At 34.9% G+C, this 16705-nt stretch overlaps 1 protein-coding gene and 1 long non-coding RNA gene across 3 annotated transcripts in view; both read left to right on the top strand.

Moving 5' to 3' along the window:
- The window catches only part of LOC126971595 (medium-chain acyl-CoA ligase ACSF2, mitochondrial-like), a 31849-nt gene extending 21998 nt beyond the window's left edge, over window positions 1–9851 (top strand). For both annotated transcript variants that reach the window (XM_050817924.1, XM_050817925.1), the window contains exons 7-12: window positions 2662–2789; window positions 3285–3450; window positions 5725–5838; window positions 6722–6864; window positions 7877–8018; window positions 9386–9851. In XM_050817924.1, coding sequence (XP_050673881.1) covers window positions 2662–2789; window positions 3285–3450; window positions 5725–5838; window positions 6722–6864; window positions 7877–8018; window positions 9386–9610 — 918 coding nt within the window. In that variant the 3' untranslated portion in view covers window positions 9611–9851. The remainder of the gene's footprint in view (window positions 1–2661; window positions 2790–3284; window positions 3451–5724; window positions 5839–6721; window positions 6865–7876; window positions 8019–9385) is intronic.
- An 11-nt stretch (window positions 9852–9862) lies between these two features.
- LOC126971723 (uncharacterized) lies at window positions 9863–16135 on the top strand. The gene is made up of 2 exons (XR_007730975.1): window positions 9863–11032; window positions 15290–16135. It is a non-coding gene; the product is annotated as an uncharacterized LOC126971723 (long non-coding RNA).
- The last annotated feature ends 570 nt before the right edge of the window (window positions 16136–16705 follow it).

The raw sequence follows: 16705 nt of genomic DNA, 5'->3' as shown, positions 1-16705 counted from the left end.
ACTATACTGGAGTTATATCCATGGATAGATAAGATCTTGTCATTAAACGGTGACGGCAATGTATCCGTAAGTTAAACTAAGGATAGATAGGCTATTGAAAACGACCGTAAAAGAACATACTTATTCTTCTAATCAGGGGGAGACAAGATATTTTTGGAGGTACTCATGTCGTTTCAATCTGGAAATACCGCGCAAGGAAGCGCATTCTAGTTTTGTTCTGCGTGAATGATGCACTGAACTCCATGAAGTAATCTCCAATAAAATCAGTTCATCAGTTAAGAAGTTCCTCGGAAACAAACACCAGGACACTGGATTTATTATTATATATTAAGTTTTGCTGCTAAATCTTGTCCCTATGATTTAATAGGCGCGACCTGTGCATGTAAACACTTTTGATACATTGTGAAATGAAAACGGTGTCTTTATTCGATAGATGAGTCGCAGGTATTCGTTATTTCTTTCCTTTATAATATAGGACCTTAGTCTATTAAACCCATAACTAATATTATAATTTAAACCCAATCGCAATCAATAAATTTGAACTAAAGAGCTCTTCTTAAAGTCAAAGTCAAATAAACTTTATTCAATTAGACTTAAACTAACCACTTTTTGATCGTCACTTTAAATATTTCTTTTTAATTTCTTTTAATTTACCATATGTTTGGAAATGGCAGTGCTTGGACGAAGAGCATAACAACAGACTCAACGGCCACTGTTTTCAATCAAATAGAGTATTTTATAATGTCTGTAATATAAAAAATAAATTAGTTTGTAAGCTGCTGCATCCAATATATGAATCGTGTTCAAATAATATAAATCATTTCATAAAAAGTTATAAATAATAAACTGTATAAATTATCGTATATTCGATGCATCAACCTTGAGAGCTTGAATTCATTGTTTGGGTAAGGATGCTTCGTGGATATGATGATCGTTATAAAAACTAAAAACTTTAAAAACGATTTCAATAATAAATTTTATTTTGATTCACTTTAGTTTCATCGCAAGCGACCTTGAGGAAATAAAATATAATAAATAATACGTTACACTTATAGAATAGTTAAAATATTTATGAAATATTTTAAATACAAAAAAATAACATTTAACATTGAAGCGAAGCGGTTAAAACGTTTTTTTATGTTCCGCTTTGTTTCAAGATTTGTTCCTAGATTTAAAGAAATTCCACAAACAATAATTAATGGAAGAACCTTGTACTGGTACGGTCACAGATAGTGAAATATAACGCAATTATTATAATAAATTTGTATGTTTCCAATTTTGCAAACGGCGATATTACTATTAAAAATGTTATATGGAAAAATAAACTGTTATATTTGACACTCTCAGTAAAGTTAGTAAATCAACTGTGGGTGGTGATTGCATTTATTTATTATGCTTGTCTTACCCGAAAATATATTAATGAAACTGATAAAGATTTGTTATGTCAGATTTCTGCAATCGGTATTAATCTTATTGAAATTTTATATTATATTTTTAGAATTTATGACTTTCGGTTTGGTCTATAGTGACTACCTCGTAATCAGTATTATCTATATAAATCATTAATTTATATTTACATATTCATTTTTAACCATTAGCATAGTAATTAAAGAAACACGTATCTAAATATATAAATTTTTAATCAAATATCTAATATAAATATTAACAGATTTATTATTCACAATTATGTTTATGTTACAAATACAATTCCACAATCCGCGTAACGGACTGTCCTAAGTGCAGTGGATAATATTATAATATGTGTCTGGCCAAGGATGAAACGGTCACTAATGGAATGTACTCATGTTATCCCGGACAGTGCAGGAGTAACCAACTAATGTGCGAAAAACCTTTAAAAACTCGACTTCGCAGAAGTACAAGAACAACAAAAGTTTTCAGACTTCAGTCTGCGAACATTCTAGGAATGTTCTGAACTTCTGGAGGAGATGAGCTGATTGGAGTAACTGACCAACATTGCATGCAAAATTAACCCAATTAATGATCTACTTGTGAAACAGGAGCCCCCACCAATATAGCAAGGCAATAAAAGGCATAAAAGGCATTTATTTTCTCAAAATTGATTCCTTTAGAATTCTTTTTGATGCCATTTCTTATACTACTAGATACTACTACCGCTTTGGAAACAAATGGCGCTCTGAGAGAGAAGAAGCGGCGCAAGAAACTCTCCCAGCATTCTTTTTTTTGCGCTCTTTTCAATAAAAATATACAATATTGTACAGTCATTTCTATCGCTATAAAATAATCAAGCAAGTAATACTTCAAGCAGACCTAAATTCTAGCGCTTTATAAGGTTTGATCACAGCTGTCATCTCTGGTCTGTACCCCAGTACTGAGTTCGGGGATGCAGTGAAGGGTTGATACTTAACTTTGGAATGAGATACCTTGCGCGGTATTTTCAGTATAGGATATTAGCCTACCTTCAAAAACAGCATGTACACCATTCGTGAAGATCGATAGCGGTCTAGTGATTCCTCTGGCATCAAAAGAGTATACTCGGCAGTCAATCGGTACTTAACATCAGATGCACCGTACAACGTCGTACGTCAATCCCGTACTGCGGCGAAATGATAGCTCTGGTAAATTTGTATATTTTAATAATTGTTTGATTTCAACCAGATAAAAATCATTTGCATTTTTTAGGTGCCGATGTTTCACGCTTTGGGCTCCATCGTTACGGTGTTAGGAGGTCTTAGGCATGGGGCCACTTTAATAATTCCATCACCAACTTACAGCACTGCAGCTAACATCAACGCCATGTTTAATGAAAAGTAAGAATTAGTCGTTTGAAGTTCATTTTCATCGTTATTTCTGCAATATTGTGACAGAAAAGAATTCTTGGATTATCTTATTAATTCTTATGAATAAATAACGAATTGTTTTCTTGTTTTTATATAAATATAATTGAAGTATCTGTTTGTCTGTCCTTAACGACTGGGCTTATTTTGACGGGATATTTCTGGCTCATGTTATCAGAATTTAACATTGAGGTCAACTCAACTCGACTCATACAAACTCACTTAAGTCTCGTAGAACACTGATTTTTTTTAGATGAATCTATTAAAAATTTGCTATTGTAAACCATTGATATAAATATTTCAATTCAGAATCCTATTAATAAATCTCTAGTTTTTCACGCCACAATACTCCCTGCCATTGGAACTCCCCTGCCTGCCTTCCCTTCCGATCAGTGAATAGGAATCCTGAATCGATAAAATTTTATTGATTAGTACTTTTGCTTTTATATATTTTTTCATATTTTATAGATGTACTACGATTACTGGTACCCCAACAATGTACGTGGACTTACTATCGCAAATAAGAACCAGGGGAGAGTTACCGGCAAAACTGAAAGTTGCAATGACAGCTGGCGCACCGTGCAGCCCAAAGATCATACAACAGATTCAGCAACACTTAGCAGACAGGGTCATGGTAAGAAAATGCATCATTTATATCTTCAAAACCTTTTTATTTTGCAAGATTCCAACTAATATATTATGAGTTTATCAAATATCGTTAAATAACATTCTTTTCACTTATTTTAGCTGAACCCTCAGAATACAGAATACTAACGCGAAGCAGGAAATTAAATCACATTTCTACGCAGGGGTACCACAAAGGCGCCTATTTCTACCGTGAAGCAGAAATGTGTAAACATGTTTCGGTCTTAAGGGCGCCGTAGCCAGTGAAATTACTGCAAATGAGACTTAAACTCTTTTAATAAAATAAATTAAAAATGTGCTACTTATAGATGAAATGTAAACCCATTTGATTTCTTCATATGCCCTGCGGGCCTACCATGAACTCTTATTGCGATTCAATTGAATACCTAAAATGAACTGCTTTGCTATTTCGTACCACGACGTGATTAGAGCTATCTAATTTAGGTTGACGTCAATTCAACTGATTAAATCGCAATGATGTCAATTGAATGTCAAAAATGATAATGAAAGTGATTTCGTTTGTTCATTCATTCGTACCATGAGGTAATATTTCAACCTAAACTGGATAGCTTATGTGTCAAAGTGAGCGATTCGAAATAGTTGCTACTTCCTTAGACGAAAGTGAATCGTGTTGTTAATAACTTTTAAAAAATAGTGAAAACATACAGAAAAGGAAAATTTTATTGATGAAACATGAGATGAGAATACTTTATTGGACTTTTTGTAAAACTAAATACTGAAAATAAATACCAAAGACGAGGCAGTCAGGGCCCGGGTTATAGCCTGTTCGCAAGAACGAATGAACGAGGTGCGTTCATAACTCGTTATTTTTACGAAAACACCTAAGCAAACATTTAATAATTAAAATATATATTAAATTAATAATAATAATTCAATGAACTAAATTTATTAATATTACTATTATTTAATAAGTACAAAAAGGGCTTAATGGTTTATAATTTGAGGCTATAAAGCGCAATTTTAAAATGTATTTTAAGTATTTTCTACGCAAAAAAACCGCTAAAATCATATCATTTTAGGTTCCAAAACGCATCGCATATGGTTCGAGTAAAAGAGACAAACTTATGCAACGACTATAGAGCGTCATCTCTTACTCACACCGCGAACCACAGACAAATTTATTTCGTTCATTCTTCATAAGCCATCCAAACGCCATTGAGTAAAAGGCACTTCATGGTACGAATTTTAGTGATTCAGTTTAGGTACCTAAACTGAACTGCATTGGAATCGCATCGCTTATAAAAAGTTGATGGTAGGACCTCTGGTAGCATTATTGAAAGTGGGAACGACCCACAACCGCGTAATTATTTATCTGACATTTGCAAATAGTTAACTCGTGTCGACTATTACCCCAATATGTAGTCTTGTCATAAATAATGAAACAAAGAAAAAAAAAATTTCTATTGCAAATAACATTTATTACTTTTACAGTGGGTTAGTTTAATACATAAATGTAAAACAATTTAAAATAGAAAAAGCTTATTCGAAGTGGCCTCCATTGGCTGCACTACAGTACTTTAAACGTTCAGGCCATTCAATACAAGCACACACTCTTTCCATGGGAAAATTCTTCACTGCCGATCGTACGGATAGTTTTAGGGACTCCAAATTATCATGGAATCTAGAGCAAGCCGTACACTCTAAAACTTACCATAATCATAATCCAGCGGATTGAGATCGGGATTAGACGACGGCCAGTCTTCAGCTCTGATGAAGTCCAAAACGTTCAAGTTCCAAAAATTTAGCGCGTTGAAGGTTTCTAGTTCGTTCTGTATTCTGAGGCAGAACTTTATGTTTGAACATCTATCCTAAGTTTAACCCTATTTAATATGTACGACCATATCGATTTACGGTTAACTTGTATTTGTATGGAAATTCACACTATCAACTATACTATAATTTTACACTAGTAGTAGCTTCTTCCCATAAGATTCCGAGTTCCGACTAAGTGGTTACCACAGCGGAGCCATTTTATACCGTCAAGCAGTAATATTTTGTTTGTTGGTTTGAGGGCGCCGTACTTAGTGAAATAACTGGGTTAATGTGTCTCAAAGTGGCGAACGCAATTGCATCAATGCTTGGATTTAGGGCGTGTCAAAAATCCTGAGCGGCATAGTATTTTAATGGCCAGGGTGCATCACTTAACATCACGTAATGTCTTGCAGCTCTCCTTACTTTTTCTCTTAAAAAAATTCCGTGTAACCCAACCAAAGCTAACATTAATACTAATGTTTATTTTTAGGGTCTATATGGTTTGACTGAGAGTACAGGAGGAGTATTCCAATCATTTCTAGAAGACAGTCTTGAAAAAGTTAGTGATACAGTTGGCTGCATCCAAGACCATATAGAAGCTAAGGTATGAAATATATTTTTTTTAATGGAAGAGGAAGAAAATCCAGAGTTGGCCACCCTAGCTCACCTTCTCCTTCAATACCAGATTGATCACAGAAGCGTTTTAGAAATGATTACGTGATTTGTACCATGGTACCCATCGTACCATGGTATCGTCCTGAAAACACAGTTTAAACAAACAACCGCCATAATAAAAAAATATATATTTCCTTGAGCCATCATCAACACCTCTAACATGGCAGCTAAAAGACGCCCATTGTTGGATGAAGCTCTACCCTATATTCAAATATTTTTATTTCAAATAGGATTCAAAATCAGTTATTTAACGCCAAAAACTACCACTCATTCAAAATAGAGTGCCTCAGAACTAAGAAGAACGGGCAAAAGAAATCAACGGTCTATTTTTATAAAGATATGGATTACAATTGAATAACGTACAATAATAATTAAAGCATAAAATATAAATATCACATTAAAAATACAAATTCAAGATTACAATTAGTGTACGGAAGCTAATATTTCTACTCTTTGGCTAACTTCGGGTTTGTCCTTTGTCGCTTCGAGGAAGTCGTCGTCTACAGCAGAAATCCAAAAAAATTACAAAAAAACTGTGCAATAATGTATAACATATTATTATTATAATAAATGACGTTATAAATAACACGTTGGTATTGGGGCGATCACCATCTTTCACGAAACAAAAGCCCTCACGAAAAGAAAGCCCTGAAGCATCAATTCCTCCGGTAGATTCAAACTTTTGGGATTGATTATAAAATCCAACTTAGCATGTTCACATATGAATTTGGAGAATCAATGAGGAAATATTGCTGATTTCAACTTTTTAATGCGACTAGAGCTTTCTATAGTCATAAATTTTGTTCTTTCAGGTTGTTGATGAAAATGGCCGTCCAGTGCCGTTTGGAGAGACTGGTGAGCTTCTGCTTCGTGGATATTGTAGAATGGATTCGTATTGGAATGATCCAGAAAAAACTAAAGAATCTATTGACGATGATGGTTGGCTGCATACTGGGTAGATATGACAATTATTTTTCACTACTAGCGGCCTTGCCAAAAAAACCAAAAAAATATATGATTCGATCGCTACATAACTTGCGAGGATCACTCGCTGGGCTAATATCAAATTTGCATCAAATTTCTTCAAAATAGTAGTTGATTTCGTTACAATGGGTCCATAGGCAACACACACAGATTGGTTTACAAATATATTTACGCTCACGATTATTTTGACCGGTAATTTTGGTACGGTCTTGCCAAATAGCAGTATTTCTTTACTCTCTAGGGGCTGATTTCACCATTTAAATAAAATTTTATTAAAAAAAAATTGTAAACGAGTTGACAGCTTCAATTCATTTCACCTAAACAAACTAAATCCAGTTAGAGCCTTATATCCCTTTCGTTTTATAATTTAAAAAAGTTTTTATATAGCTTAAATGTAAGCAATGTAATGACAATGCTATCGCGTTAACGTTGTTGAGGTAGTTTGTAAATTGAAATAAACAAGAACATAAGTATATGCATAAAGCATGAATATCCGGACGACCAAGCTATGCTCATATTTTTAAGAATGTACAAAATTTTAACCAAAAAACAAGTAATGGGACATCTGGATTTTGAACCGGCGTCTTCTGCTTTCCGGATCACCCAAAGTCCCATCTGAGCTATTATAGTCTTGTATATAGTGGCGAAATTTACCTTTGTATTCTAATGTTATTGTAGCACCTTCTCATTAAAACACGGAAAAAACCACATTTTTTTAAATTGAAACCTAGCTAGGTCGGTTGGTAGGTAATTTCATGAAAATCATTGGAGCCGTTTACGAGATTCAGATTATATATATACAAGAAGTGCTCGTTTAAGGATATTAGATTAATAGACACTTAAATAATTCATATTGTCATTCTGAGAGTTAACATAAACGATAATATTATGTACTTGCAATTCAAAACTCTAGCAAACGCTGAACAGTCCTTGAACGAAAATGCATTTAAAATTTGTATTAATGTCTGTTTTTTAAATTTTAGCGATATATTCAAGTTATCCCCTGACGGCTATGGCACTTATATAGCACGAAGCAAAGATATCATTGTACGAGGTGGAGAAAATATTGCTCCTAAGGAAATTGAAGATCTTCTTAACACTCATCCTGATATCATTGAATGCCAAGTATGTTATATGATATGACTGTCTTGTTAAAAATATCACAAATTATTATCATAGATACTTTCTAAAGAAAAGTAATATAGATCTTATAAATAAATTGTATAGTAGTATTCAGTGTTGAATAGAATTAGGATAGCTATTATTTTGTTGTAGGGGCACAATATACACGAAAAATTTATGAATTTTATAATAGTGCAAACTTCACCCCCCTATTTTACCACCTTTAAAAGGGGATTTCCCAAAATGACTTACACAATTTTTTATTATTTAAAGCTAAGAACCTTAATGTCGATATCGACGTCTCTAACTTCAAAAACATAGGACTTTCATACAACCCTCGACCCGCACTTTCACCCCTTTAGGGTAGGAGTTTCTCAAATCCGTTTCTTAGCTGACACCTACGTCCTAGAAAGACCTTACTTTCCAAATTCCAAGTTTGTAGGTTTTGTAGTTTCTGAGACTTCGTGATGAGTCAATCATCGGTGGACATCTCTTATAATATATAGATAATAGTACCCGAATGACTCGTGCTGGCATCATATGAAGTGGCATTCTACAACCACGTATTTGAAACGATATGACTTACAGAACTTGAGGCTTAGACCATAAATTAAAGTCTTGCAAGAGATACGACTTTACCCCTGTCTTTGTGGTTTTCCATGGATGATTTTGTCACCACTTCCCACTATGAGAGCCGCTTACCAGTTTGCCCCCTCTTATTTAAAACAAACCAATAGATGCCAAGCATCGACTGGCGAGGAGAGTAAATTGGATAACCTTTTATTAGATGGAGTTCCGCCGTTTTTATATTTTCTATCGACATTGATGTCGTGCAGTGGTATCTATGGTGGTATTATATTATTATATATCCATACATTGGAAAAATGTTACACTAACTTCAGCACTTTAAAGTTATATTAATATTTAAGTATTTTAATATTTTAGTAAACAAGTGTAACCTACCTCTCCAAAGGTACACATTAAATATATCAAATATCTGTTATTATTTCAAGTTTTATAAATGTCCGATCTTAATACATACTCATTAACCAGATCGTTTCTATGGCAATGTCGCCGTTGAAATGTATTAAATTTAAGATTCTTATTTCTTTGACTGTGTCAAGTAATGTACTTTCTATATATTTTTCACATGAATAAAGAACTTTTAAAATGAAATTAAATGAATAAGTAAACTATTCAAAAATCGGCAGTAAATTATTTACAACATAGTTCACAATTATTACTTGTAATATATTCTATCCCACATCTATTAGACTACATTGGTTGTTACTGGAAAAGACATAAAGCTACCCAGAAAAACGAAAATGTGAGTTACTTGTATAATTAATTCAAAATGTGTTTATTTTTAGGTCTTGGGTATTGCTGATGAAAGATTAGGCGAAGAATTGTGTGCAGTAGTAAGGATAAAATCAGGTGCCAAAATAAGCTTGGAAGAAGTATTATCATTCTGTTCAAAGAAAATCGCTAAATACAAGATACCTAAAGTTTTGAAAGTAATAGACGATTTCCCTAAATCCAGTACAGGGAAAATTCTCAAAACAAAACTAAAAGAAATGATAGATCGAAATAGCTAATTACAATAATTGAATGTATTTACGTATTTGTTTTTGTATACAGTGAAAGCTCTTTATTCGAGGGGTATATGTTCTGAAAATATGCCGCGAATACAGAAACCGTGAATACGGATTGGTAATTTATATGGGGTTATAGGGGATATGTTCCTAGGTGACAAAAAAAAACAATTGCATTGAAGCTTTTGACCATATTTATTAATTATTATTTTCAGGCTTAGGCAACGGTTTAAAGAATTTTGTAATTTTTCTGAAAAATAAGACTTCGTTCCATAGACGGATCAATTTTCATAAAGAAATCACAAAGCTCATTTGCCATTTTTAAGCCTTCACTAGGATTTTTCAGAATTAAATATCACATTTCCAGTGCTTGCTGAAGCCTCTTCACATGTCCTCCAAGTCGATTTCAGTCAAATCTTCATCCTGCGATTAATGCAACTCCTGAATGTCACTTGATTCTATCTGTTCGTACCCATCTCGTCCTATTCCATTCGCAATTTCGGCTATATTGGAATTGTTTTTATTAATATGCATGTACTATGTACCGATTACATCCGCGAATAAAGAAATCTTTAGCCGTGAATATGGGAATTGGGTCACAATTTTTTAATACGCGAATAGTGAAAACGCGGATAAGGAGCTTTTACTGTACTTCGCGAAGAACAAAGATTTATTGTAAGATATTTTATTAATGTAAAAAACGTTCCATGATTATTCATGACAATAATTAATTTTATTCATTCATCTATAATATTATCAACACACTGAAGATCAATATTTTAATCATCTTAGTTAAATTATAATTTATTTTTCAATATCACATTATTATAAGTATAACTATCTTCATGTATGAAATATATAATTAGTATTAAGTGTGTGAAAAACTATGCCTAGAAAACATAAAAGAGCAAGACTCGAAATCTTATTTCGCCGCTAGATTTTTTTCTTACTAGATGATATTTACCAATTGGGGCTGATAAGGGCAATTTCTTAGTACATTTATATATCTAGATGGACAATGAAAGCTGTGAAAATGTTGAAAAAAGTTAAGTTTAGAACTTACCTCTATTTGGAGCAATTTACACACCCTAATACGAAGTGTTATATAAATCGCGAGTGTAAGACGTAACGTGTCTCGCCATATTCCTGGCCTGTTTTTATCGGTTGTCTAACGGCCGTTCCCAATATTCAGTCTATCTCTTACTTGAGATAAAAATCGTAACTATCCTTAACTTTTCTGTCCCACTAAACTTATCGACGGTAACTCACCTTATCCGTGCACGCTGTCAATGGGACAGCTTACCAGCGATAGAAGTTTGTATGGAAATTGCAATTCACGCATCCCAATATAAGGCGATAAGAATGACATAACGGGTATATTGGGACAGCTTCAGATTATTGACAGCTAATTACTGACAGTAGAAGGTAGTAATTTATCTCTATCTGTAGATAGTAAATTGAGTTTAGAACTAACCTCTAGTTTGAGCAATGCATGCACAATAATACGAAGTGTCATATAAATCGCGAGTGTAAGACGTAACTTGTCACGCCATATTCCTGGCCTGTTTTTATCGGTTGTCTAAGAGACAGAGACTATCTAGATGTATAAATTATCGAAGTGCAATATGCGTTTCAACGAAATTATATTTTTGAACATCTTCCTTAAGGGCTGTGATTCCTCTGGTGTTGCAAGAGAATGTGGGCCCCGGTGATCACTTAACACCATTTGACCCCTGCGCAAGTTTGTTTCATTAAAAGCAAGACAAAACAGATAAGCATGACTTTACAAACACCACACGAGCAAAGAATTGCACAAAACTGGTTACTTACAGTGCATAGAACAACTCAGATTCAATAACCGGAAAGCAACGGAAAATTCCAATATAATAACAGTTATACTTCTTAATAAATTAATGTACATATTTAAATATATGCAAAAAGAGCTATATAGCAACATTAATTAACCTAATAATATGTAATAAATGTACATAAATTATCATTGTTTAATTCTCAGATAGAACGTTAGTATAATTATTTAAATTTTAAGATAAGTATAAGTATAAGAACAGAATAGGGATAGATACTTACTTATTGAATAAGTATCGAATAAAATGAAAATTAAATTAACTCATTTGCAAAAGCAAGCACCTTAGTAGGGACTCAATTATTGTTACCATCATCGTTATTTGTAAAATATTTGAAATCAAACACTTAAGACATTTTAAATATTTTTTTTTGGTACACTAAAGCTTAGTGTGAAGTTTGATTCCTATTTTTGTAGTCCTGTTTCGTGTCACAGTCGTAGTTTTAGAATATCAGTGGGAGGCTCCTTTGCACCGGATGCCGGCTACAATTACGCCTGTTTCTGCCGTGAAGCATTGATGGAGATTGGAGCAAATGAGATTTGATATCTTATGTCTCAAGGTGAAGAGCGCAGTTGTATTGCCGCTCAGAATTTTTGGGTTTTTCAATAATCCTGAGCGGCACTTGTAATGGGCAGGGCATATCAATTACCATCAGCTGAACGTCCTGCTCGTCTCGTCCCTTATTTTCATAAAAAAAAAGATATCCCATCCTCTATGGAATTGAGGTCGGGAATTCGATCTGGCCAATCTTAAAGATGAAACCCGACCTCGGCATTAAGCTCTTCCACATCGGCAGACTAATGATCGTAAGCGTAATCGTCCTCAAGAATGGAATAATCTCCAACAGAAGTCGGAGCATGAGGAATAAGAACTACCGTTGTGTATCGATGTCCATTCAATGTGTCATTCTCCATAAAAAGGATAATAATGAAAATCACTATTAAGAGCAAAAAGGTGACGATTTTTGTGAACGTATATTAAATTTTCATAAATGTACTGACAATGATCAGTCATAACGACGACCTGTATAGCCGAGTGGTTAGCGATCCTACCTACTAAGCTAGAGGCCCCGGGTTCGAATCCCGGTAGGTGCAAGCATTTATATGATGAATGAATGTTTGTTTCCGAGTCATGGATGTTTAAATGTATTTATGTATGTTTATATGAATTTATGTATGTTTAAGTAAGTATATTGTATTAAATATATCATTGTCTTGTAACCCATAACACAGGCTATATATGCTTAACTTGGGGCAAGATAATTTGTGTAAAAAGTATTTCAATATTATTATTATTATATTATAATATTGATTTCTTTAAAAATTTTTTTGAGAGACTGTCTATAACCAAGCTGATATATAGCACGAACAGCTCTTTTTTGCAGAGCAAACACTATATCTGTGTCAGCAGCATGACCCCATAGTAAAATACCGTACGTCATGATGCTGTGAAAATAAGTGAAGTACACTAATCTAGCGGTCGCAACATTCGTGTACTCTCTAATCTTTCTAACTGCATAAAGACTAACTCCGTACAATCCAACGAATATACGCCTGCGAAGAGCCCTCACCATTCGATTTGATTTATTAAAAGCATGCATCTGCAAAGCATTCTCCCCACCGTCGTAGAACCCACCGACGTCGGTCTCCACCGTACCATAGAGGATATCTCATTCTAGCTTGATGAGAGAACAACTTATCCAATTGCTGTTCAGTCCTTAAAACACAATTTTCAATAAAGTTAAACCTGACTGACCAGAAAAAGATCGTCCGATAATTTGGTACATAGTTCACTTCCAGAAGCAAGCCTCTTAACAGATCTATTATACTTCTGTCGTGTCCTTTAAAATGTCAAAACACCCAAATTTAGTCCCTGCAATAATTTGGCTTTTATCATTTTATCCACCAGTATAGAACTAGGGGTTCTAATCGTGCTAATGGTAAAACTAAATAAAAAACGAAGTTAATCAGAAAAATCACCAAATCACTAAAAGTTATTTATAACCGTTAATAACTCTTCGGAGTTTATTCCACAGAGGTAAGGAATAAGCGATTTTATTTAAAAAAAACCTTAAACGTCTTAAATTTTAATATGGAACGAACTTCTTAAACTCTGTGGTACTTTTCTAACCTGCTGTTAGTGTTATCAAGCATAACCTTTTCCCGTTTTATTTTGACACAAACAAGAAATCGCTTTTTTTTTGCAAATGAGTTTGTTATATTTATTATGCTAGCTATTTAAGGATGGTCTATGGAGTTGTTGAGACTTGGGATGTCATCCCAGTCTATTAGCGGCCGTTTTCAATAACCTATCTATCCTTAGTTTAAGTTAGTAGATGTAGACAAATCTATCCTTTTACGCTCATTGCATTTCAATAACCGATCGACTTATGGCCGTTCCCAATATTCAGTCTATCTCTCACTTGAGATAAAAACCGTAAATATCGTTGACTTTTCTGTCCCAATAAACTTATCGACGGTAACTCACCCTATCCGTACACGCTGTCTGTCAATCGGACGACGTATACCTTACCAGCGATAGGTATTTTGTATGGAAATTTCAATTCACGCGACCCAATATAAGGCGATAAGAATGACTTATCGGGTATATTGGGACAGCTTCAGATTATTGACAGCTAATTACTGGCTTCTGCTTTGTGGACTTTCGCAAAGCATTTGACACGGTCATATGGACACACCTTTGGAAGATACTTGCGGAAATGGGTGTACCATCCCATTTAATAGTTCTATTGAGGAGGTTGTATGAGCACGGTACTGCAGCGGTACGAGTGGATGATACCCTTTCAAGCGAATTCAAGACTGAGGCCGGTGTACGACAAGGATGCATCTTATCGCCATTACTCTTTAACATCTACACAGAGTATATTATGCGCATTGTCTTGGAAGATTGGAACAAAGGAATATCTGTTGGGGGACGCGTGATAAATAACCTCAGATACGCTGATGATACTACCCTTCTCGCACAGACTAGAGAAGATATGGAAAATTTTCTAAACCGTCTAGAAAGTACCAGTCTCCAATTCGGACTTATTATTAACCGAGACAAGACGAAGGTGATGATAGTAGACCGGGCCGAACAAATTGGAACCAACGTACCCTATGTAGCCAACTGTGAAGTGGTTCAGACCTATATTTATCTTGGTTCTACTATATCAAGTACTGGAGGATGTGGCGACGAGATCAGACGACGGTGCGCCATCACCAGGTCTGCAGTGGAACAACTGGGAAAGATTTGGAGGGACAGGAGGATTACCAAGAAGACTAAAGTCAGATTGATGAAATGCCTTGTGTTTCCAATCTTTCTCTATGGAGCCGAAACTTGGTCTCTGAGACTGCAGGACCGCTGTAAAATCGATGCATTAGAGATGTGGTGCTGGAGACGCCTCCTAAAGATCCCGTGGACGGCATTTCGCACCAATGTATCCATCCTCAAAGAGCTTCGTATTAAAGACAGACTATCGTCAATTGTGCAACTAAGAATACTGAAGTTCTTTGGTCACGTCTCTAGAAATGAGAACTCGATGGAGAGACTGGTAGTTCAGGGCCAGGTGGAAGGCAAGAGAGCACGCGGTCGATCGCCAACCCGCTGGATAGACGCCATCACAAAGGCTACTGAGTCCACCATAGTCCAGTGTACTCGCAACGCCTCTAACCGTCAGAAATGGAAGCACATCGCCAGGAGATCTACCCTCAGAAAGGATGTTGACCCACCGAACACTCCACCATGTACCTCGTCAGCGCAACCACGACCACTCTGACAAGAGTGTCCGACTAAGAAGAATTACTGGCAGTAGAAGGTAGTAATTTATATCTATCTGTAGATAGTATATTGGGAACGGCAATTAAAGCTTTGGACTATAACTGTATTAGACATAACTATGGATAGATAGGTGACAGCAATGTATCCGTAACTAGAGTACATAGTTTCATACAAGTATATTGATCCTATAATTCTTATTAAATAAGAAACAATCCAGTAGTTGTTAATAAATTGGGATTTGGTTTAAAGCGAGAATAAAATAGAATTATAACTAATTTTTTTGTATGGATATGAATATTAGTAATTTTATTGTTATTATGACTATAAATTTTACTGGTTGTAATAATATAAGTCACGAGAATTGAAAAACGAATGATTCATAAGTGTTAGCAGATAGTTTGGACATTAAAATCTTCAAAACAAAAACATAATTTTTTTTAAAATCTCACTTCTGGGATTAATTACACAAATAAAACTTATGAACCATGCGGGACTCAAACCCGCGACCTCTCGCGTTCCATGCGAGCGCTCTTCCAACCGAGCCAACTGTTCAAGTGACGTATCGTTGATAAATCTTGTATGCTTTAATTTTTTGGTTTTTTAATTTCTCTGGCAGTAAACGTTACGTTCTTAAATAAGTTTTTTCTATTTCACTAATCGTAGTTTCAATATCAGTTTTATCAACAAAGTACAATATTTCTTAACGTTTTCTCATTTTGTATTTAAAACGATACATTAATATTAAATAACCTTTATGTAAATTTTCGGTCGCGATAATGTGCCGTGAAGCAGATGTTATACAAGTATGGTAATAATATTGTATACAAGTATTAGTTTACAAGTTTGTTCGACATAATATAAATAAACATTAAATATAATATAATGTATTTATTCTAACAAAAAAAAAATCCTCTTACTATATTTACAATACTATGAATACATAAAAATTAAAACTATCATTACGTGGAAGCGTAGAAGCCAAGAATACTGGCAGCAATTCCGCGTTGGATAGCTAGGCTGATCCGTTGACCGAAATAGCTGCCAGCGCTTGGGTTTTCAGTAGCCTTATTGAGGCGCGAAGATAGTACTTAGTACATTCTCTGCGCCTCTGCGCCCCACGAGCCAAGTGTCTCGACACCAAACGGCCCCAAGATGTATGACTCACTGAGACGGACATATTTGCGACACTTGCTGTCTTCGGCACTGACGTAACTTGGACATGAGAAGGAGCGAGAGTGTCGACCCTAGTCACGTCCCACACCAGCGCCCTTCCCCGTGCCCAAGCCACCAGCGTCATTCCATCAGGACGCTTGCCATCGCGGTGGGTAATAGGTACCATTTCCATACATTAAATTGAATTGTGTTGGCACAAAGAAGTATGTCTCACTGAGATTGACATATTTGCAACGCTTGCTGTCTTCGGCAGTCGAAGCAGCAGCCCCAGCACCAAATG

Source organism: Leptidea sinapis, chromosome 24 (genome assembly GCF_905404315.1).
Source record: "Leptidea sinapis chromosome 24, ilLepSina1.1, whole genome shotgun sequence".
Classification (NCBI taxonomy): Eukaryota; Metazoa; Arthropoda; class Insecta; order Lepidoptera; family Pieridae; genus Leptidea; species Leptidea sinapis.
This window is presented reverse-complemented; position numbering and strand designations above follow the sequence as displayed.